The 24,369-nt window shown below is 47.5% G+C and overlaps 1 protein-coding gene across 8 annotated transcripts in view; it reads right to left on the bottom strand.

Annotated features, from left to right (window-relative positions):
* TANC2 (tetratricopeptide repeat, ankyrin repeat and coiled-coil containing 2) overlaps positions 1-24,369 on the bottom strand; it is a 237,374-nt gene that overhangs the window by 95,746 nt on the left and 117,259 nt on the right. For all 8 annotated transcript variants that reach the window (XM_051768653.1, XM_051768650.1, XM_051768651.1 and 5 more), the window contains 2 exons: positions 7,995-8,143; positions 260-446 (listed from right to left, as the gene is read on the bottom strand). In XM_051768653.1, coding sequence (XP_051624613.1) covers positions 260-446; positions 7,995-8,143 — 336 coding nt within the window. The remainder of the gene's footprint in view (positions 1-259; positions 447-7,994; positions 8,144-24,369) is intronic.

The raw sequence follows: 24,369 nt of genomic DNA on the forward strand, positions 1-24,369 counted from the left end.
CCTGTGAGGGTGGTGAGGGGCTGGAATGGAACTCCCAGAGAAGCTGTGGCTGCCCCTGGATCCCTGGAAGTGTCCAAGGCCAGGTTGGACGGGGCTTGGAGCAACCTGGGCTAGCGGAAGTTCAGAAGGTTCTGTGGAAGCCCCTGGAATTGAACAATCTTGAAGATGCCCCCCAAACCCAAACCAACCCCATCAGCCCATCCCAGCCCATCCCGCGGGGCCGAGCAGCGCCCGAGGAGGGCTCGGGCCGGGCACTCACCGATGATGCCGCTGTCCCGGCTCTCCAGGGTGGAGGTGGGGCTGGTGACGGCTCCGTAGGTGCAGTCCTTGGCCGTGACACTGGTGCTGACGGGAGGGAGGGTGGAGCAGGGGCTGCTGGCGGGCGGCGAGGCCGTGCTGCTGGTCAGGGTGGAGCAGGGGCTGATGCGCTGCGTCACCGCCGAGCTCTGCAAGGGAGGGGACACGTCACTCCCACAGCCAGGCACTGCCAGGGGTCCTTCACGGCTCACACCGGGCTTGCTTTGGGTGGGGAAGGCAAAAAGTGCTTTATTGTCCAAAATGGGGCCACCCCCCACCTGTGGCAAACAGACACTGGGCTCGTTTTCCCCTTCAGAGATCCCAACTTCCACCTTCAACAGGAACCACGGAAAACATGAACAGTGGGATTTACCACAGGCTTGATTCCACACTTGATCAGGAATTTTTTAACTGAAAGTATAAAAAAAAAGGCAAAATCCATGCTAGAGAGCTAGATTGTGAACCTCTGTTGAAGAGGAGATCTCCGGATGGGAACCACACGGTGGGATCTCACCTTTAAAAGATCATACCCAGGAAATCCCACAAAGATCTCTAGGCCATTTCCACCTGCTCAGAACCCTCCCTGGGGCTGCAGGTTTTACTGTGTTCTAGTATTTTTTCTCCATTCAAGGAAAACAACAGTGGTTTTACACAGCCAGGCATGGAGGGGGGGGTCCTTCACAGCTCACACTTGAGGATTTGCTTCGTGTGGGGAAGGTAAAAAGTGCTTTACTGCTCAAAATGCAAACTTCCCCTAGGCCACCTCCCACCTGTGGCAAACAGACACTGGGCTAATTTTCTCCTTCAGAGATCCCAACTTCCACATTTTCAACAGGAATCACAGAAAAAATGAACAGTGGGATTTACCACTTGATTCCACACTTGATCAGGAATTTTGATCATTTTGTCAGATTTGAATTGAAAGTTCAAAAAAGAGCAAAAATCATGCTAGAGAGCTACATTCTGAGCCTCTCTTGGAAGAGGAGATCTCTGGGTGGGAAGCACACGGTGGGATCTCACCTTTAAAAGATCATACCCAGGAAATCCCACAAAGACCTCTGGGCTGTTTCCATCTGCTCAGAACCCTCCGTGGGGCTGCAGGTTTTATTGTGCTCTAAGATTTTTTCCTCCATTCAAGGAAAACAACAGTGGTTGTTGCAGAGAGGAAGCTCAAGATCCTTTTCTAGATACAAGACTGCCCTTCCCTGCCCAGACTCACTATTGCCACCACAGAAAGTTTAAAAGAAAAAGCTCATAATAAGGAAAATGTTGCTCTTTCAGTGATGAAATTTCCCCTTGTATCCAACCTGAACCTCCCCTGGCTCAGCTGGAGGCCATTTCCCCTTACCCTGTCCTTGTTCCCTGAGAGAAGAGGTCGACCCCAACAGATACCGGAGGGAGATTATAAATTATTAAAGGCAGACCAAACCAAAAAAACGCAGGAGCACAAAGAAGATGCTGTTTCAAAAGCTGTTTTGGAAAGACCCTCTAGATACTGTGTGCAAGGAACCTGGAGGAGTTTCTCCACCTGACTGATTTATTAAGAAAACAAAATCATTCTTGAATTCAATTTAAGACAAAGCCCTTGTTTCAACCACAGGCTACCAGATACAGAAGTAAGCATTAAAAAAAAGGGGTCTGAGCATGTGATCCTCCCTTAAATTTATCTTTTGGGTTCTGCAGAGGGAGGACACTGCAGAGCATGGCCAATTCTGCAGTGCTGCTGTTGTTGGCTTGGTGGACAACACTTCACTCGTTGTTAAATGACCCTGGTCCCAAGGAGGGAACAGCAGAGGTTCATTCCCGTTTGGAATTTGACTGAGATTTCTTTAATTCTGTGTGAATAAGATTTATTCTGTGTGAACACTTCCCTAACAATTGTATGGATCTGTATTCCCTTTTTTTCCTGGCATTTGAACCCAAGGTGACCACAGAGAGCACGTGCAAACTGCAGAAGGGGCCTGACACCTAATTTTATTTCCTCCTCGCTATTCCATATTTGAAGCTTAAAAAAACGTCCGGGATGGACTTTTGCAAGCAGAACATGGGAAAGATTTACTGTTTATTAAATTAGAAGGCAGCTACTGTGTGCAGCTACCAGGAAGAATCCCACTTTATCCAACAGGAGCTGTAAAAATCCTCACTCAGAGTGTGACCAGCCCAGTGCCGGAGGCAACACGGAGCATCCCTGGCAGTGGGGGACGGGGCAGCCCCTCGGCCCAGGGAGAGGGGAATCGATGCCAACTCAATTACAGAATATCCCAAACATGGATCAGCACATCAGCAGGGCAGGGAGGCAGTGCCAATGTCACAGCTCTGCCCGAGGGGTTGGGTATCAACGCAGAGATCCCAACAGGGCGGAAAACGAACCGGGTGGGGGTTTCCAGGAGAATTTATAATCTCCCTCTGGTATCCATCGGGGTTGGCCTCTTCTCCCAGGGAATGAGGGACAGGATAAGGCCTCAAGCTGAGCCAGGGGAGGGTCAGGTTGGATATTAGGGAAAACTCCATCACTGAAGGAGTGGTCAGGCACTGGAAGGGGCTGCTCAGTGCAGGAACAATTCCACCCTTGGAATCGTTCAAACAACAAACAACAAACAACAACAACTCTGTGACATGGTCTAGTGGCATGGTGGGATTCAGTCAAAGGTTGGACTTGATCATCTTGGAGGTCTTTTCCAGGCTTAACAATCCTGTGATTCTAAAACCCCCCCAGAACAGGATGGCTGCCAACACACCATCACCCCTCCAACCCCTCGGGAGAGGCAAACCAATGCTCTGCCCTCCCCATCCCATCTGCAGAGCCACTGCTGGATCCCAGCTATTGTTATTTTCCATTCTTTCACGTTCTTGGCACCTATCAACACCCTTCCTTTTCCTTCCAGCAGCTGCAGGCAAGCTGAGTGCTCTGGGAATTCTGGCTCCCTGCATGTTCTGCTTTCACACATTTGTTACATCACCCATCACGAGCCTTCTCTCCCCACAAACCTTCTCCATCTCCTCACACTGCAATCTCCTCAGATGTCTGATCACCCTCCTGATTTTTCTAAATCTGCTTTTAATTCTGCAACATTATCTCTGTTCATTCTAGTGGCCAAATTAAAAGCTACTCGTGTGTCAGTATTCAATGCAAATACTGCAGTGGTTTTTTCCCTTTAGAATTGCTGGGGTTCATTATTATTCTTAATCTCACCTGACACAGGGCTCTTTCTGGCTCGCTGCTCTGGGCCACACAGATGCTTTCACTGAGCTACCCAGCACAGTGGGACTCCCTTCTGATGTATCACAGCTGATGGGCCTCCCTCAGCACCTGAGCTATTAAATCAGCTTTTCCCAATATTTTCTTGAATTCACTGATAGTCCAATGAACTACATCAAGCTTAAGGCAGTATAATTTGGGAGGTTTGGAGAAGGCAGACCAAGGGCACCCTGGGCTGTGTCAGGAAGAGAGATGCTGGCAGGGGAAGGGGGTGATGCTTCTCCTTGCTCAGCTCTGCTGGGACCACACTTGGAAGCTGCACCCAGGCCTGGGCTCCCCAGTACAAGAGGACACTGGACCTCAGGGCTGCTGGAAGGACTGGAGCATCTGACACAGGAGATACAGAGATAACCAAAACCCAAATGATTTTATAAGAGAATCACAGAATCACAGAATGGTTTGGGTTGGAAGGGACCTTAAAGACCATCCAGTTCCACCCCCTGCCATGGGCAGGGACACCTCCCACCAGCCCAGGTTGTTCCAAGCCCCGTCCAACCTGGCCTTGGACACTTCCAGGGATCCAGGGGCAGCCACAGCTTCTCTGGGCACCCTGTGCCAGGGCCTCCCCACCCTCCCAGGGAGGAATTCCTTCCCAATATCCAATCTAAACCTACTCTCTTTCAGCTGAAAGCCATTCCCCCTTGTCCTATCACTCCAGTTCCTCATGAAGAGTCCAGTCCCTCTCTGGCTTCCCTGTAGCCCCTTCAGACACTGGAAGGTGCTGTGAGGTCTCCACACAACCTTCCCTTCTCCAGACTGAACAGCCCCATTTTTCCAGCCTGGCTTCAGTTCCCCTTATCAACTTTGTGGCCTCCTCTGGAATTGCTCCCAAGTTCCATGTCCTTTTTATGTTGGGGCACCAGAACTGTGCTTGGTATTCCAGGTGGGGAATAATCCAAGCCAACCTGAGCTGACCCTGCCTCAAGCAGGAAGGCTGGATTAGATGATCTTCAGAGGTGCCTTCCAACCTCAAACTACAGCATCTAAAAGTTCCATCAGCTCACATGTGGGACCTTCCAGAACATGAAGCATTATGACTGTTATAAATTCCTTAGGGTGAAGCTTTTCTGTGTCTTTGTTTTAACTGTCATTTTAAACAAATCCCCACTGAAACTTATCTCAGTACAAAATAACATCCACTAACTTTAAATCACAGAAAACACTGCACTTTAAAGCAAATTAAAATTCAGTGCAAGGATGGTACACTCATCTTCCCTCCAGCTGATAACACTATTGTTTCATGAAATGCCAGAAGTGATATAAGTTCCTTTATTTGCAGTGTTATCAATGCAGCTCCTGAAGAACAAGCTCCTTGCAACTGGAAATAATAAAATAACATGGTATATCACTTGGCATTGATTGACATGTTTTATTTTTGTATTGATATAGAAAAATGTTCCTCTGTGCGAGTTTTAAATATAAATTTCCATTGACAGAACATTCTGTATTATTATTGCTGCTGTTTCATCTGTCACATTTTCACTAAGATTTGAAAAATTACACTGTTCTGCCAGAGCTTTTTGGTGTCCTCTGTGCTGCTCTGGCAACCAGTGCAGTTAGAAAGAGTTTCCCAAAAAGTGGGAGAGAAAGAATTTAATCTTCAGCATTTGAGATCTCTCAATAAGGAAATCACCATTGAGAGACAGCACAGAAAACATACCATGTAACTGCAATCTGGATTAGAGAATATATCCTTGGACATATTCAAAGTAAGGCAACTGGAGGAAAAGCAACATAAGAGATGAACAGACTGGGGCTGTTTCAGAGCAAACATCTCCATCCCTTCCCTTCCCTTCAGCTCAAGCACTGGTGAGATGGCAAACAATTATTGCCTGAGAGGGCAAAAGCGTGGCTGGAATAACAAGCAGCAGTTTTTGCTCCAAAATAGTTTTCTTTGCCCAGCCCATGCAAATTAACACATTAAAACCCTACCAATTGTTCTCAGTTTTAAATTCAAGTGCAAACTACTGGTCAAAGTCTCAATCAGATTTTAATTAATCAGTGAGTAATAGGAGAATTAATCTTTGCAAATCCCACAAATGTCTCACTGTGTGATTTTCAACATGACTTGACACAGGGTAGAGGAAGACATTGAATTTGGGAAGGAGAGTTGGGAGAGGTTTTCTCAAGATTTGCAGCCATTCAGAAGCAACTTTAGCTTGGGCAGGATCTGTGTCCTGGGACAGCCAGTGGGAGATGGCAGAGTCAGAGGAGGGCCCCAAAAATGTGGGATGGGTAGGGCTGAGGTACAGGAGAAGATGATGGAGAGGAGGAAGAGGCAAGATTGATGGAGAGGAGGAAGAGACACTGATGGAGAGGAGGAGGAGGAGAAGGAGGAGGAGGAGGAGGAGGAGGAGGAGGAGGAGGAGGAGGAAGAAGAGGGGAGGAGGAGGAGCAGGAGGAGAGGCTGATGGAGAAGGTTCCTTCAGCCTGGAGAAGGGACAACTCCACTGGATTTAGGGATAGCTGCAGCCTTCCACTGCCTGCAGGGGCTTGGAGAGAACACACAACCACGCTCCTCCCAGAAGGGAAAAGGGAAAGGACAAGGAGTGACAGTCACGGGTTTGACCAAGGATATTTTCTGTTAGAAAAGTTCTTCCCAGCTGAAGTGGCTGACCCTGGGACAGGCTGCCCCGAGAGCCCATGGATTCTCCACCCCTGGAGATCTTCAACCCCTGCCTGGACACACCCTGAGCACCAGGGTCCCTCCCTGCACCCAGCCCTGCCTGCCCATGGGATGGGATTTCTCCTGAGGTCACTTCCAACCTTGAGCATTCCACGATTCTGGGCAAGTGCTGACAGCGGGAGATGTTCACAAAGAAAGGGAAAAATTAACTTGGTAATTGAGGAACCAGCCTCTCTTTATCTTCTCCAGCACATGAATAGCATTCAAAGGCCCTGGAAAACTTTTTCATGCAAAAATTAGCACACAGCCCAAGATACCAATCTATTTTAGAGGACAACTCTCTGCTGTTTCTCTTTAGATTCTTTCTTTTATTTATTCTCCAAAGACATCTTTGGCTTCAGAGAAAAGATGGGAATTTAATTTTTGTCAAAAGGCAACAACAAAAGGAACCATTTATAGTAGAAAGCTCTGCTTTGCTTTGAAGTATTCAGTTCAAATAGGTGTCTGTTAAAAGGACATTTTCTGGCCCAATGTATAGTAAAGTCCATTTCAAATCCATCACAACTTGCATTAAAAAATTGAATGAAAGTGTTAAAATGTGTGTGTTAAAGACAAAAACTTGACAAAACTACATTTCTTGGCTCTCAAGCAAACTTTAGCCCAGGAGATCAAAAACCTTTTGTGTCAGTCAACCCAACCTGGCCTTGGACACTTCCAGGGATCCAGGGGTAGCCACAGCTTCTCTGGGCAACCTGTGCCAGGGCCTCCCCACCTTCACAGGGAAGGATTCCTTCCCAATATCCCATCTAACCCTGCCCTCTGGCAGTGGGAAGCCATTCCCCCTTGTCTTGTCCCTCCATCACTTGTCTCAAGACAAGTGAAGCCTTGTCTTCTCCAGGTGAACCCCCCCAGCTCTCCAGAGGGGCTCCAGCCTTCTGGGACCTCAGTGGCCTCCTTTGCACTTGCTCCAACAGCTCCATGTCCTTCCTGTGATGAGGACAGGCTCTTCTTGGCTGCTACTTTTCACCAACTCTTTTTTTAAGGAATTCAGGTCCTCTGAATTACACCTGTGTTGAATATCTCACTGACCTGTGCAGAGCCACACGATGACTCTTAAAATGAGAGAGAATTACAAGTGGTTGCTGAGTTTCATCCTCTTCTGCTACATATTGGGACTATCCACCTGTCACTTAAAAAAAAATGGGGATGGAAATGTCTCCTAGTTTCATTCTCATCCCACCAACACTGTAAATCGTCCCAGCTTGAGGAGAAGGAGGGAGAAATTCAGGCTCAGGCAGTTTCCACAAAATCTATATCACAGCCCGGAGGATTTTTGCTTTCCAGCCAGCCAGGGGGGATGTAACAAGCTCCATCACAATAAAGATTTTATGATTTGCCTTCTCTATCTGTTTTCAAGCATGAAATCACCTTGTTGGGCAAACACGAGCAAGAAGTGTGACTATCTGTAAAATCAGGCTATTACCACATCCCTCCACCTCGTGCAGGGCTCGGGAGCCTTTATGTTAAAGCACTTCTGAAACAGCAAAGACAGAGGCAAGAACAGCTTATTTTGGTCACTGTAATCTGATTAGAAACGCTGCCCACTCCTATATTTGCAGTAACAGAAAAACAACAGCAGCTTTTCCACTCGGCAGCAGCTGATCCCTGAGTCACGGCGGGACGAGGGGACACAGCCTTTCCCTCAGCACCACTGGGACACACTTGGCTGCCGTGGAGTCAGACAACACCCACCCTCTCCCCTGCTCCAGACTCATCCCAATCCACGCCAGCAGGGCTCAGGGGGGGCCATACCTGGTTCTCGTCCTGCACCTCCATGCTGTACTGGGGCCCTGGCTGAACCTCCGTGACTTTCTCTCCGAGGAGGAAGCCCAGGCGAGTCATGAGTGTGTTTGCTGCCTCATCTACGGATGGAGGGGGTCCCAGCTCCTGCTCAGCGTCACCTAAACGGGAAGAAAAACCAGATTCAGACAGGAATTGTTTACCTTGGCTGCTGCTCAGGGGTTTTGCCAACGCGCCGCCGCCACCTCTTCCCGCTGCGCCCGTGGGATCCGGGTTTTCAGGTTATTCATGTTGTTCGGGCCTGTTTTACCCATTCTGTGCTGGTCATTCATTGTCAATATGTGTTTTTTCCAATGGTTAGCTGTAGTTCCTCCTCTCATTGTTTGTTATTGTCTCCCATGGAAGCAAACCCCAGCATCCTGCTGTCCCACAGCCGCTGGAGAATGGGAATTTCTGGAGAAAGGAGAGCATTTGTTCTCCTCCCTCACGCAGGAACTGCCTACAAGTTACTCACAGAGAAGCCAAGGCTACAGGTGCTGTTTGGAAGGGATTCCATGAGCTGCAGAGCAGCTAACCTGTGCTTCTGAGTGGTTAAGAGGAAAGATCAGGACAAAAAATCCATGTGCACCTTCTGCTGTCACCTACTGTCCCCAAACTTGCTCATGGTTATATAGAAATCAAGCCTCTCCAGACTCCAACCCACCTTCTGCACTCACCCTGTGGGCCACAACTCAAAGTCCACCTGCCAATTCCCCATCAAGTCTATAAAATAGACCAAAACCAACACTCCAGATAATTTTTCCTGATTTTTTCCCACCACCTGAAGGAAAAGTGGCACAGAAAAGCTCCCAGCTAGCAATGCACACCAGGAAAAGGCCAGGCATGGCTATTGGCACTTCTGCATCCATTTAATTTTATAACAAAAGTCCGTGGAGGTTTTTAACTTGCATTTATCACACAGAAATTGGGTTCTGAAAGTCAAGTTCACATCACACCAGCAGCAGGGTCAAACCTGAAGGTCAAGCTCTTGCCACGTTACACTGAAGCAATACTGTGCTTAGTGCAGTTGTAGGAGACTAATTAGGATTTGCAATTAGTCTACAGTTAATTATTCATCTGATAATGTACAATCTGGAAAAGAGCCCGTCTCCATTTCCCAGCTCTGTCCTGGTTTGGGCTGCAGCTCCAGTAAAAGGATGTTACCTTACATAAAATATTGCTTGTTGATAACTGTAACTGAAACCCACAGATCACAGAACGTGGGATATGTACAAAAACCTCAGGAAATTCAAGCCAGTTGCTTCCAGAAATTCCCATTTACTCCCACAGTGTGCAGCTCACCCAAGGTTACAGCGATTTTCTGGTGTCTCACTGCTGCAAATTAAAAACCCCAGAGCGTCTCCCGTGCAACCACGGGCTGTGTTCCTCCAGCACCAGCTCTGGGGGCCGAGCATCTGGAACAGTCCTTCCAGGGTGGCTTCACTGTTATGAAAATGGATGATACAGGAGGATCACAGGAGCCTTCCTTTAAGTTATTGAATCCCCACTGTACTGCTGGAACCAACGGTGACGTGAATCCCATAGATTTGAGAGAGACAAATTTAGATGGATGGCCCAATTTGCTGAACTGCTGACCACCCACAGTCAGTCTGGGGGCATTTACTGTCTCTGGGAGCCCAAGCCAGAACACAGGCACTTACGTAAAATGAAAATTAGAGAGACTTTTGTTTCCAAGGTTATTTTTTTGTTTCCTTGCAAAAGGAAGACTTTCAGACTTTACCCTGAATAGCTGTACCCAGGATATGGAGGTTCTGAATCATTACAAGTTTATTGTGCATTCCTTGTTCTGCCTTCAGAACTGGGGTATTAATAATACTCAAACAGCACTGGTTACACATCTGGGCAGAAAGGAACAGCTGGATCTACCTCTGCACTGCCCACCTGGGAGGATTTGGGAGTGCCCAGGTGATGCTGGGGCAGCTGCAGGGCACTGGGCACAGCCAGTTTCCTTCAGCTCAGCGTTGGGAACTACTTCCAAACCAAACTCACTCCTCGGAGGTTGAGTTTAAACTTGTCCTTAAACTCCTCTTTTTCTTTTTTTTACTACCCCCTAAGAAATCCCCACCAGGCACAAAACTGGCTTTCACCTGCAAAATAAAGAAAATTCCAAGCTTATCCAGGTCACTGCATTGGAATATGGAAGATACAGAGGATAATAACTGTCTGCTTTGATAAGAGTCCTCATGGAAGGGGGATGGAACCACAACATCTCTGAGGTCCCTTCAACCCAAACCATTCTGTGATTGAAATTCAGAGAATCATGGAAAGGTCTGGGTTGGAAAGACCATCCATTCCCACTCCCCTGCCATGGGCAGGGACACCTTCCACTAGCCCAGGTTGCTCCAAGCCCCATCCCACCTGGCCTTGGAGACTCCCAGGGATCCAGGGGCAGCCACAGCTTCTCTGGGCAACCTGTGCCAGGGTCTCACCACCCTCACAGCCAAGAATTCCTTCCCAATATCCCATCTAAACCTGCCCTCCTTCAGCTTAAGGCCATTCCCCCTTGTCCCATCACTCCATGCTCACGACCTGTGAGATGCTGCTCGTGGCTCAGGGTATCAACAGCTTGAGCTCTGAGAGCTCCACATTCCATGTAGAACTATCAATTATTTTATTATAACCTGGCTTTCAAAGTACAGATCACTTTGAACATAAGCAAAGCTCCACTGTACTGGATTATTCCCTCCTTAGGTCTTAAAAAACACGTGCAGTTGTTTAACTGAGTGTCAAAGAAGAGACAGCACAGCTCCGAGGTGCCTTGAATGGGTATTATGGAAAGAAGCTGTAAGTTGCCTTTCAGGGCTGACAGTAAGACCTAATACTCTCTTCCTAAGTTCAAGGAAAGGGTAGAAGTTGTTTTTTTCTCCCCTCCCACGTGTGCCATCCAGTCGGTGCCGCAGCCACATTTTACACTCGCCTCAGCACACTCGGTTCCTGCAGCCTCACCAGGGAAATCTGAGCACAGAGCTGATAACTGAACTGGCCTGAGGTATTTTTAGCTGCTCTGACACCACAGCTGTAACCAGCTACAGCAGCTCAAACACACCCCCAGCCAGCTCCAGCAAGCAACCTCTGGTACATCCACAACCAGTAACACCCTGCCCAGCTGGGCACGTGCAAACCCCAAATCCATCAGTGCATCCAACATGCTCACCATGGTCTGGAGCTGCTGCACTTGCTGCACCAGCTCATGTGCCTCTGCATCAACAGTCAGTAACACTAAAAGCACTAAAAGCTCAGTGCCAGGAATTTTGAAGAAGAATAAAAAACCCTCCCTGACTCATTGCACGTGCACGAGGGTTTTTAAGAGTTCTGTGTAACTTGCTGTCCCTTTATGTTCAGCACAAAGCTTATAATTTTATATAAACACACATAAAACTACGGGAGGAAAAGGGTTCTTGGGAGCTGATGTGCTGCTGTGCTGGGAGATGACTCAAACCCACCCACCCACCCACCCAGCCAGGTCTCTGTCAGCTCCCTGTGGCCATCAGACCACAGAACTTGGGCTTTCACGGCAGCTGACAGCATTCCTTGGCTGTTCCTGTCGTTTGTGCCTCATGGAATTGTGCTCAGGGACTCTCTCCCAACATTCCACAGCCACGTAAGTGCCACATCCCATCTCCAAGTCAGCTGCATTTGCCTGTCCAGGTCTTCCAAGTGCTTCAGAGCAGACAAGTCTTGAACACATCCCTAACTCGTGGTAACTCCTACTCAGCAACTTCACCGTGGCAGGGAGGGCTGAGTTCAGTTCTTAATGAAAACAAGGGAAACAATTCTTCTTTAGGAGGGGGAAAAAAAAAAAAGGGGGCAATTCTTTGTTTTCCACGATGGAACTTTGGATTAACACAAATGGTTCTGGAGTGCTTTGGTTTGTAGCTCAGGAAAGCAGAGCTGGGGTTCACCAGAGGCTGACAGAGCCCAGTTGGGCTGTGAGGGAGAGGATTTAGGGAGAAGACTCTGCAGGGAAATGCCCATGGAATGGGCACAGCAGTGACCCAGCCTGGTACCCACCAGGAACCAGCCTGGCTCCGAGGGGAACCACAGAACACTTTGGGTTGGAAGGGACCTTCAATCAGAGCAATTAAGCCACATTTATGTTGGATTTTCCATTGCTTTTCCATCACCATGAAGACAGGACTTCTCCTAAGGGAGCACTGGGCACAGGGACAGGAGCCTGAGGGGCTGGTTTGGAATTCCCTCCCTTCCCTGGCTCTGTGCTGGGAACGGGAACCTCTTGCCCTCCTGATTTTCCCTTCTGTGTGTCCTGCTCTGGATCACTCCAGGCACGGAGCAGTGTTACATCTGCAGGCTCTCAGCTCCTGTTCCCAGAGTTCTTATGCTCTGGGAGATAAAAATGCCAAATAACCTAAACACAGGCAGTATTTTATTCTAAAAGGACACCCTGTTTCACGTCTCTTTGAGAGCTTTTATTTATTTCTGCCATATAATCCTGCAGTTACCTGCTTTTTCCAAAGATTAAGGATTAAGAGAAGTATCCTTCAACATCATTTCTATCAACTACCTAAAATTCAGTTGCATATCTCATACAATCTTTTATTATTATCTTTCACTCTTTAGAGGATACCTTTCATTTCTGTACAGCTCACTAAGAAAGACTCCGAATGTCTTATTTTTGCATTCTTTTGCTTTTGCAGTGCAAAGGAGGGCTGGTTGCTTACATTTTTCTTACCAAAAAATAATAAATAATCCCTGTACTCCTTGGACAAATTACCTCTGCTTCTAAGCAGGCTGCAGGCTTTGGAGACTAATCTGTCTTGGAGCTGTTCATGGATTTTTATTTATGCCATTAGAAATAAGCAATTCCCTGAAATGTGTTTGTGCTCTGCACAGGCTGGATCTGTGATGAAAGTCCTTGGACCAATGGCCAACAGCTCGTAAATCTCTGACTTCAGTACCTGAAATGCTGACTCCAGGCTTGGAGCACTTGGCCTTCCAATTAAACACAGCCAATTCCAAGTGGGGAGAAGTTTCCCTATTAAATTATTGGGGAATCATTTTTAGTAACGTTTAAAAAAGGCGTTTTTTTGTGGGGGGTCAGTAAATGTAACAGTGGGTGCAAAGGGGACACCAGTGGAAGTGGGTTTTAAAGGTGATTATAGACAAGGTGAGTCGTGTTCTGCTGGGGTTGTCCCATCCCTGGAATTGTCCAAGGCCAGGTTGGACAGGGATTGGCAGGGGGTGGGACTGGATGGGCTTCAAGGTCCCTTCCAACCCAAACCATTCCATGACGTACAAAACTAAAAGAAACAAGAATATGGGATTTTTCCACTTCTCCACCATGATTCTTTCCTGACTGTTTATTTTGCTTCTGGATTGAATGACACTGGAACAGATGCCCCAAGAGGTGGGAAGGGCAGGGAGAGCAGCAGAAGGTTAATTAGATGGGGGGTCGGGGACGCCGGGAGGTTGTTTGGCCAAGGAGAGCACGTGGAGCCAAAGGCAGGGCAGGCTGGGGGACAGAAAAGCTGCTGGGGATTGACTGACTGATCCATGGATTGGTTGGGAGAGGGCTGGGAGCGGGGCTGGATCAGCAATGAGGTCACTGGAGCTCCGTGGGGTGAAGGAGAACGTGGGATGCAGGAGGAGACAGAGCATCTCCACCACCAACCTGCCCGAGAGCTCCTCACCCGCCTGACACTGCAGGATAACAAACATCTCAAATATGTCATTGTCAAATATTACACTTAACTAATTGCTACTAATAATTAAATCCAACATTCAACTATTTAGACACTTCAAAAAGAGTGAAGATACCCAAGGCTCACACATCCACCTTTTTTTTCCCTTTATTTTAAACAGCTGCAGCAGATCCCAGCAGTGCACACCCCCACACCTGCCAGCTACCTCTGCCATCCTTTTAAGTTAATGACTTTTTCTTTCTTTTTTTTTTTTTTTAAAACTGAACCGCAAAAAAATGCAAATTAGAAACATCACAACCTGAGCCTGTCAAGCCAATTTCTACCCCTGGATCCTTCCTCCCTTCAAAAAAATTCAACCCACTTTAAACCCGTCAGCAGAGCTCTGCAATTCACCCTGGAATTTACCTGATTTAGGCCATTTAGGAGCAATTTTACGGAGCCTGGCAGCTCTTGCACACGTCTTACCTACAAATACCCTTCGGATTTTGGAAGGGGTCAGCTCTTAACACCTCTGCCAGCGTCAGAGGCAGCAGGATGGAGTTCATAAGTGCTCATAAATGTTCAGAGCGTTCCTTGAAAATCAAACATAGCGTTTCACAACAGTTATTAGGGTCGCTCTTTTCAAGAAACCATTCAAAACATGCGATGGTTTTGTACGTGATAATTTTCAAACAGTGTTTCTCTCCCCTCCTTTCAATTCCTGCATGAAAGCTGCCACACATTTCAGCTGCAATTGCTTACAAGCAAATGAAATTTCTTTATGATTTATTTGGTAATGCTGTGACTGGTTTGATAGGCACCATCATCTAATTCCAGATAAATGATGGAGGGCAGTGCCCCTGGGAGACACTAACAATGAGTCTGTACTCCAGAGAATATTTTGGGTTTAATGGCTGTACTTTGACTTCCAAAACATCTGAAATCTATTTCAGTGAGTGCCTAACAAGAAGAAATGGGTAAGAGTTCCCTAAGTGGCACCATCCCTGAATTTGCCTGAATATGAGACTGAATCATCTTAAAAAAATGAATAACTCTTAAATTAGCCAAGAAAAAAATAGAATAGTTCTGTGCAGAGAGCAGGCACCTATGGAAGGGCAGAAATAAATGAGACCATTTTGGATTTTGATCTTCAATTACATAACTGCAGAGTTTTATCTAACAACTTCCCTCTCTCCATGTGACCTGAATCCGTCCCGTTATTATGTACATCTGCTTTAAATTATTCTGGATACACTTGAGCTGTATTTGGAAAACGTCCTTGACCATTCCTGCATATACCCCTAATCTCAGAATTAATGGAAGATTTTTTTATTAGTCTTGTTTACATCGAGAAGAGACTTTTTTTAAAAAAAATTTAACCACTGAGGGATGAAGCTGCCCAACCCCAGCACTGTAAATGTCTATTTTTGTACCACTGCACCTCCAACCCTGGGGTTGGTTTGGGCCCCTCAGGACAAGAAGGACATGGAGGGGCTGGAGAGTGTCCAGGGAAGGAGCTGGGGAAGGGGCTGGAGCAGCAGGAGCAGCTGAGGGAGCTGGGGGGGCTCAGCCTGGAGAAAAGGAGGCTCAGGAGGGACCTTCTGGCTCTGCAACCCCCTGACAGGAGGGGGGAGCTGGGGGGGGTCGGGCTCTGCTCCCAGGGAACAAGGGACAGGAGGAGAGGGAACGGCCTCAGGCTGTGCCAGGGGAGGGTCAGGTTGGACAGCAGGAAAATTTCTTCACCAAAAGGGTTGTCCAGCCCTGGAACAGGTGGAGTGCCCATCCCTGGAAGTGCTCAAAAACACGTGGATGTGGCACCTGAGGATGTGGTTAATGGTGACCGTGGTGGTGCTCGGGGAACAGCTGGACTTGGTGATCTTAAAGGTCTTTTTAACCTTAACAATTCCATGAGTCAAATATTAATAGTTCTGTGAGAGCAACAGAAAACAACCTGACCAACTCCAATCCCACCACTGACAAGTGGTAGAGTAAATATTCTTCTGGATCTTGAGCCCAGAGCCCCCTCCTGTGCCAAAAAACAGCCACTGAGCTTTGGGTGGGTAAAACTGCAGCTCCAACTCTACCTGTGCCCCCTGTGCAGCTCCCCTTGCCCCACTGCCTCCTGCTCCATCCAAGAATTTCTATAAGAAAACTGCCAGGATTCCCACCATTAATCCCACTCCATCAGCCTCTTGCACCACTTCCACAGACACTTCCTCTCAGAAGAAATTCAAACAAAAGGAATTCTCCTCGGCCCAGCACGTAAATCCTGCTCCCTCCCCACCACCTTTCCTCATGATGTCCTTTAATATTCCTTCAGTCCTTTAATATTCCTTTAAGCCTTTAATAATTCCTTCAAGTGGATTGTCAGAAAGACAGTTATTTTTAATCCCAAACCCTTCTGAGCCAGAGCAGGCAGTGAGTGGAACTTCACTGCTCTCACAGGGTCTAATTCCATGCATTTCATGTTCTAGAGATAAAACCACCTCTGCATGTACATGGGGATGAGTTTTTCCTGGATTTCAGGACCAAAGAAAAGGGAATGGGAGAAATGAGAGGGTATTCAGGGCACTGATCACAGAACAATATGATATAGAGGAAAAAAAGGCCATGATTATCATGAATATGAGCCTGGGCACGTGGAACATCTCCTGAAAGCAGGATTACACTTCGATCCCTGCAAAGGTTCCTGAGCTCTTTAACAAATCAAGGACAGGAGGATGGAGGCACAAAGTCCCCCCCTGATGGAAAGCACAGGTGAAATTAGTTCTTCCTTTAGAGCTTTGGCATTTTAGCTCTAAAACATCCCCTGACCACAAACACAGGTCTGTGCTCCTGGCTCTGAACACTCACCACTGATTGATTAAAGGCCTTGGCTCCTAAATAAAGTTGTTTGGTATTTATTTGTAGGTCTTTCAACTGACCTTTTATTCCAGACAGGTTTGAGGCTGGTGTCTTACACTCTTAGTGATGCAGGTGTGGGGGGGTTAATATCAAAAAAGGACAAATACTCCCTTAAATACTATTTGTTTGATAAAACCTGTTTTTATTTTGCTATATTAGGCATGTTGCATCATATACACCCGAATAATATCTTTAATTTCAGCAACTGGTTTTCAAAACCTCTCACATTCCCTCCTCCTCCCATTTCTCACATCATAAAACTGAGAGAAATCTCACAGGAATTTTGCAGAACCTGCTCCCTCACGGTCAGGCCAACCCTGCCCAACTAACAGGGGCAAAAAAATACATACATTTATTTATGTATGTATAAAACATGATATTTCCATCAACGTGAAAAATCAATTTAGATTTCCATCTGCAAAGCCCACACACTCCTTTCCATCCTCAGCAGCTACAAGAGGGGCAGAGCCAGCTCAGACCCTTTTCTTGTTCCCCCCAAGGCAGCAACCAGCCCCAATTTCAGCACTTTGGGAAGAAAAATCTGCAGAAGGGCATTTTGACAAGCAACTTTCCTTCTCCCAAGATGGTTTTGCCAGGTCAAACCCCAACGAGTATATCATGAGCCAAATCTTTATTGGTTATGACTTTTCTGTCCCCCTTTGACCACTGTTAACTGGGAGGTCGTGGGGTTGTAGCTGAGCAAGAGACAATGACAGCCCAAAGGCCTTGTCATCACCTGATCTGATCTATCAGCACATCCCCAGAGCAAATTTATTAAAAGCAAATCAGACTAAACTGTGACCTTCCACTTGCAACACTGACAATAATCTCAAAAACCCACTATACCATCACAGAGCTAAATAAGATTTCCAAAGTTCTGTCTGGGTATAAAAACTGCTACAGAGGTGGAAGAATTACTGTTGTTACCAGTTTTTAGAATGCCAAGCCAGGTTGGAACAATCTGGGCTAGTGCCAAGTGTTCCTGCCCATGGCAGGAGGTGGGACTGGATGATCTGTAAAGCCCCTTCCAACCCAAACCATTGATGATTCTCTGATTCTTTTCTGTGCTATTTTCAAACAGAAACAATGTCCAGGGCTGTTCTAAACATCCTTTCAATGATTGGAGAGGGAAGACTACTGTCCATATGGATGAGATCCATTTAAAATTTACTGCTTCTCTGAAGCATAAACTACATTAATGAAAATCTTACCCCACTCAAACAAAACCCCCCCACAGCACAGTGAAGTTACTCAGTGTAGGATCTGCAATTTCACCCATAACATTTGCCACAGTCTCAGCTCAACTACAATTTTGGAGCCTGCAGTAAGTTCCTGACCACTGGAGGAATTGCACCAGGCTGGTACAACCAGTGCTTCCCAGCAAGGCTGTGCTTCCAAACTGGCAGCTGGCCACAGCAGTCGTGTTCCCATTCAAAGGAATTGTTTCTGAGCGACCTGGAGTCAAATAATTAGCGACATAAAACATCAAAACTCCTGCTTAATGAAGCAGAAAATCTACTGTGGTCCAGGAGGTTGTGAGCAAATTGATCTCCTTTCTTCAGGGGTCCAAGTGCAGCTTTGCTGCCCCGGAGAACGGAGCAGACGGGATGGGGGAGACCCGATTTCACAGGGGCAACGACAGCCAGGCTGGAGAAGGATAAAGAAGTTCTTGTTCTGCGGGCCTGGGGAGGGTGAGGAAGTCAAGGCAACTGGCAGGAGAGCACCAGTCATGGTGTGGCTTTCAGAGAGCTGCATATTTTCACTCAGGAGCAGCTCTCCATAGCGTCGCTCAGGCTCAAGGACTGTCATCGCCTCGGCTCGTGTCGGCACCGGGACATGGGAACCAGGCCTATGGAAGAATGGAGCACTTCCCTACGAATGCAACCAGCCCTCCTTCTGCTGTTAGAGCTGGTAAAATCAAGATGGAAGGGTCTGCCTCCATGAAATGCTGAAACAAAATGACAGCAGCCCAAACCATCGTGGGGAAAGAAGAAGTGGAGTTACTGAGCGCTTCCTTTGGACTGCGGAGTATTTGGGAATAAATATCTGAGCCATGAGGAGAAAGGGAAGGCTGGTTACTCATTAATTAGTCACTAATCAGCACAACCATGACCAAGAACTCCAGCAACCATCATCTCCTTCCTTTCTGCCTCCCTTAGCACCCCAGTATTTCCACTTAGGACAGGCATAAACACAAGGTGAAGTCTGACTTCTGATTAAACTTCGCCTAGAGAGCTCCTAAAGACCTCAACAGCTGCAGGAGCTGAAGAGGAAGATGAGGTTTGTAAAGTCATTGAGAGCACTGTAAGCAGGAGCCCAAAGGCAACTGGGACAGGGCTGTCACCACCAGGCCAGGTTGTCACTGCTCCGGGACCCCTCGTGTGCCAACACACGGCTAATCCAGCCTGGCAGGGGCTGAGCAGGAACATCCCCACAGGATGCACAAGGCTGAAGTGAATCCCCAAATCTAGTTTGACAGGCAGTATCCTCCCCAAACTGGAGGTACTGATGGGTCTTTTCTCCAAAAGAAGGGAAAGTCCAGAGGCAATGATTTAGTTTTGGCCAGAACTGATACTTATAAAATGCAAGTGCAGACCAGAGCTCCTGTGACACTTCAGGAAGACACTGAGAAACACCAGAGCCTTCAGCACTGAGTGGGCAGCACTTCTGGGAGTTCAAAGGGCACATTTTACCATTCTGCCAGCAATAAACTGAGATCCTGAAGGTGGAAAAGCAGCTGAAAATTTCACTTTGAATGATACTGGCAGCAGATGCCTTTGATTACCAAGTGTAATAGATTGTCCAAAAGAAATTAGGCAGAAGGCAAACAGGAGAGAGATTTGTTACCTGAGACCTACAGGGGAAAAAAAAACTCCATTGCAACTTTTCAATATGATTTCTGGGTCTGAGACAGGAGACTCTGGACCTGTGCAGAATCTGTCAGGTTTGAGATAAATCCATGTCCTGTGATCTAAGCCAGAGCTAAAACTGCTGCAGAGTGAAATTCCAGGTATGTTATCCATCATTAGAAGGTCCAGTGACTCCAGTGGAAGACACAGTGATGTCCCATTATTAGCCATGTCTTTGTCCCATCCAGAATAGATAACTTTGCTTTACAGGTGGATGTATTTGGCCAACAAAGGAGCTGAAGATGGAGCCCTTTGTAGAAGAGGTGATTTGAGGCACTTGAGCAAGCAGAGACTACTGGAATAGTGCTGGAGATCTGGGCTCAGAGTCCAGGACCTGCCATCATCCCATGTACCCCATCCACTGGAACAGTCCCTGAACTTACCTAAATCCTCCCCTTTGCCTGCAGCACAATGTTCTACACCCAAAGTGGTACAGAGAGTCAGCACTGGAACACAACCCCAGAGCAAAACAAACGCTCCAGGCCCCATCCAACCCGGCCTTGGACACCTCCAGGGATGGAGATGTTCTCAAAAAGACAGAATTTATATGCATTCCTGCAAAACCTGCCCTCTCCTTCAACAGTAATGACTTCAAACTGCCAGAGGGCAGGTTTAGATGAGACAGTGGGAAAAATTCCTTCCCTGGGAGGGTGGGGGGGGCCCTGGCACAGGTTGCCCAGAGAAGCTGTGGCTGCCCCTGGATCCCTGGAAGTGTCCAAGGCCAGGCTGGATGGGGCTTGGAGCAACCTGGGCTGGTGGGAGGTGTCCCTGCCCATGGCAGGGGGAGGAATTGGATGGGCTTTAAGGTCTTTTCCAACCCAAACCAGTTTGGGATTCTATGAACTGGAAACACCAGTGCAGGCTGCCTTTGTCTTCAAAACATAATCCACTAGAAAAGGAAACTCCTGGGGCAGCAGCCACTCAATCAACAGGAAATCTGTCACTTGCTCAGATGTGGAAGGAGAGGAGGTTTCCCACTGATCCTCCCAGGCCCAGCAGTGGCAGCTGCAAAGTGAACAGGGTTGCTTTGCTGGTATAAGACAGAAAGCTCTAAACATTCCATAAGCTCAAGTATCAGCACAAAAAAGTTACTGTTCCCCAACAGGTAGCTCAAAGCAAGCACCCCTGCTTGATAAGGCAAAACAACTCGTTAAGATTGCCTGGGATCCATGGGGATGGGCAGCCAGAGGTGGAGGCTGCAGGAACTTCTGTTGCTGAAGTACTTGATGTGCAACACACCATCCAGGTGACATCTTTGGCAGCAGTCACAACACTTTGAAGTTCTTCACATTAATGGAATGTGGATCATTTAAGAGCCTTTTCCCCTCCTTTTTCCCTTTTTTATTTTTCTCCCAGGGAGATGAACCCAAACCCTGGGTTGTAAGGGAAGCTGGTTGTTCACAGATCACATCAGGAAGCTTCAAGAATACCATGACATCTCCAAATATTTAACAGTTAGAACATATGGCAATAATCTGTGGGATTCATATTATTTTCACTTCTTCTCTTGAGCATCTCCCCTTTGACAAGAAGATTCAATAAACCCTAAACTCTGAACCCAGTCACTATTCTCCAGACTCAATGATACCTGACAGCAGGTGGTCTGTGGCCAATCCCAAATGGATTCACACCTGGAATTCTACCAATGCCTTCAGCATTCCTCTCTCAGAACCAGAATTTCAGACCAGGGTGGGGCTTGTTTTGTCGATCCAGGAGTTCATTCTGAAGCTGTTTCCATCCCTTGATATGGCAGAAGGAACCAGCAACGTCCCAAGAGCGGCTGGAGAAAAGTCAATCGCTGCCATGGCAACCGATGTGCCAAATTACTGCTCTCCTGCAATGAGGGCTGATCACAACGATTTCCCATTCCCTTCAGGTCAGTGGGCTTGGTAATGCTGGGACAACCACAAGATTCAGCAGTAAAACCCTCTGTCAGACCACGGCTGGTTTGACTGTTCCCTCTCCTTCCCCCAGCCCATCGCTGTGCAGTAGCACAGAGGTTGGAGCAGGATCCTGCTGGCTGAAATTCTGTGGCTATTTTTGCCTCACTGCCTGTATTTTCACCAGGAAACATCAGAGCACAATGCTGGTTCCTGCATTCCCTCTGAAAGAGCTTTTTGCAACACCTGAGAGATGTTTTGTTGCATTCAGGGGGAGCGTGTGGATCGTGTAAAACGAGAAATACACATTTTACATGGTGATAAGAAAGCAGCAGCAGCAAGCAGACAGCAACCTCAACGATCCTTCAACCAAAGGAAGAGAAAGAAGGAGTGATGAGATGAACACAAGTGCTGCTGAGATGGTAAATCACCCCTCCCTGTCCGTGGTTCCTAACTCAATCAGGGCTGGAAACAGATGCCTGCCAACCTAACGTGGAACAAGCAAACAGCCCCTGAACAGACACTCGACATTTGTGTCCCAAAATTTCTGAAGGAGGAGTTAATCAAATTAAAAGATAATGTCATAACACACTTAGCCTTTGGAACACGGCGCCAAGGTGATAAATCACACAAAATGCAACTGCAAACATTAATCCGAGGCAAAGGGCTGTTACCTGAAAGCACCATCCATCTCTGACCATTGCCAAGAGGTTTCCTGAGCACTCAGAAGTCAAAACATGTTTTAGCCACCATGAGTAACAAAAAGCAGCTCAAAGGAAGATGCCCTCGTGACCACAACTAAGGGAGTGGGGGTGGTGAAGTGGGGGAAAAACCTACACGCTACACTGAGTCACCAGAACCACTGCAGAGGAGGTTTAAAAGTTGAACAATGGAGGGTTGAAGGTCTACAACTGCTGCTCTTCCACCTTCTCCCCCTTGAAGAGCAGTGATGGTTGTGGGGGTGTCATCCCAAGGGTCCCACTGCCTTTGGAAGGCTGACAGGAAGGAAAACACAAAGACCTCTGCTGAGCAGTGTCTGCAGGATCAGGAGAGACAAGGAGGGAGGATCAGAAACCTTCCAGATCCTCTCAATAAAGTCTCTGTTAAGTCACTGAGTCACAGAGGGGTTTGGGTTGGAAGGGACCTTAAAGCCCATCCAGTGCCACCCCTGCCATGGGCAGGGACACCTTCCACCAGCCCAGGTTGCTCCAAGCCCTGTCCAACCTGGCCTTGGACACTTCCAGGGATCCAGGGGCAGTCACAGCTTCTCTGGGCAACCTGTGCCAGGGCCTCCCCACCCTCATAGGGTAGAAACAAGGAACCAATTCCTTCTCCTCCGCTGACACTCCAAGGCAGAATGTGCTGGACTGAACTCTGAACAAGCACTGCAATCACAAGAACAGTCACAGAAATATAATTCTGGTACAAATGGGTTTCTCAAAGCCGTGAAACGGCTTTTTTGTCATCATGTGACATGCAACAACTATAAAATGTGGGCCAATTTCTGCTTTCACCTGAAAAGATTTAATTAATTTTTAGCCACCTACACTCTTTCCTCTAAACAACGAATGTAATTTAAAAAAAAAAAAAAGATTATACCAAGCTTAAAACTTTAACCACATCCTTGCTATTAAAACTTCCCTCAAAAGACACTCAGCACCTTGATGTTCTTTCTTTTTCCTCGAAGCTGGAACGTCGGGAGCGCGTCACCCCACACACACTGACTCACCCTGGAGATGTCACAACCAATCCTCCCCCCAGGAGCACGAGAGGCCACTGGTGGCACCGTGGTTGCTCAGGAAACCACCTCCCTGGAATGTGCTGAAATTTGCCTGAAGCCTTAAAATAAACATTTTTGGGACTGAGCAAAAACTTCACCTCTCGGCATCTCCAATTGAAACCGTCATTCCTGGGTGCAGAGCAGATAATGTTCTCTTTTCTTTGCTAGTTAGGGTTTTAAACTGCCTTTAAGCATATAATTAATTACATTTCTTGTCAGGGATCACGTTACAAACCACTCCACCTCCACTCCATTGCCAGGCAGACCTTCAGCCAGATTTTCTTCCTTCTCTCAGCTCACACCATCATTCCTGGAGATGCTCAGGATTTAGCCCTGTGTGCTAATTAATCCTTCACAGGACACACACGTTTTAGAAGAGGGTTAGACTAAGCCTAACACTGAAGAAAGGAGCTGTATTTCCCTGGAAAACTGACTGCAGGCAGTGCCTGAAGCTTTGCCATGGTCCAGGGTAGGACTCAGCCCCTCTTCCTCCACCTTCCCATCAGGAGCTGGACCCTACACCCAGACTCAAAGTCCTTTGGTCCCTACAAGTTGTCCATATCTTTGTTCTTTCTTTTTTTCTTTACACAAGGATCCCCCTCCAGCCACCTGCTTCCTTCCAAGGGCTCACCTCCTGAGCTCCTTCAATCCAGCCTTCCAGCCCAGCAAAACCTCCAGCTCTCACATTACTGCCACCTTCCCAGCAGGATCCATCAATCCAGGCACCTTCCATAGATCCAGGCACCTTCCATAGACCCAGGCACCTTCCATAGACCCAGACACCTTCCATAGATCCAGGCACCTTCCATAGATCCAGGCACCTTCCTTCCATGAACAGCTTCAGAAACCCTTCCCCAACAGACTCCTCCCTATTCCAAGTACACCAACAAGGCACTTGGGGACGTGGTTTAGTGGTGCCCTTGGCACAGTTGGGTTTATGGTGGGACTTGATGATTTTAAAGGTCTTTTCCAAGATAAATGGTTCCCTGATTCCACTGGGACAACCCCCCTGCTGTCACTTTTCCCCCTTCCTTCATGTTCCTTTAACGACACTTCCAGGCAGTACAAGACTCCACTTTTCCTTTCAGATCACTCCACTATCAGCAAGAGGAAATCAAACAGCAAAAAAAAGGCATTAAAGGAATTGCAGATCCCACTGCCAGAGCCCAGCCCTGGGCTTGGCAGGAGTCCTGCCCTTCAAAGCTGGGGCAGAGG

This window comes from Manacus candei, unplaced genomic scaffold (genome assembly GCF_025592945.1).
Source record: "Manacus candei isolate 608988 ecotype Guabito, Panama unplaced genomic scaffold, ASM2559294v1 h1tg000096l, whole genome shotgun sequence".
Taxonomy (NCBI): Eukaryota; Metazoa; Chordata; class Aves; order Passeriformes; family Pipridae; genus Manacus; species Manacus candei.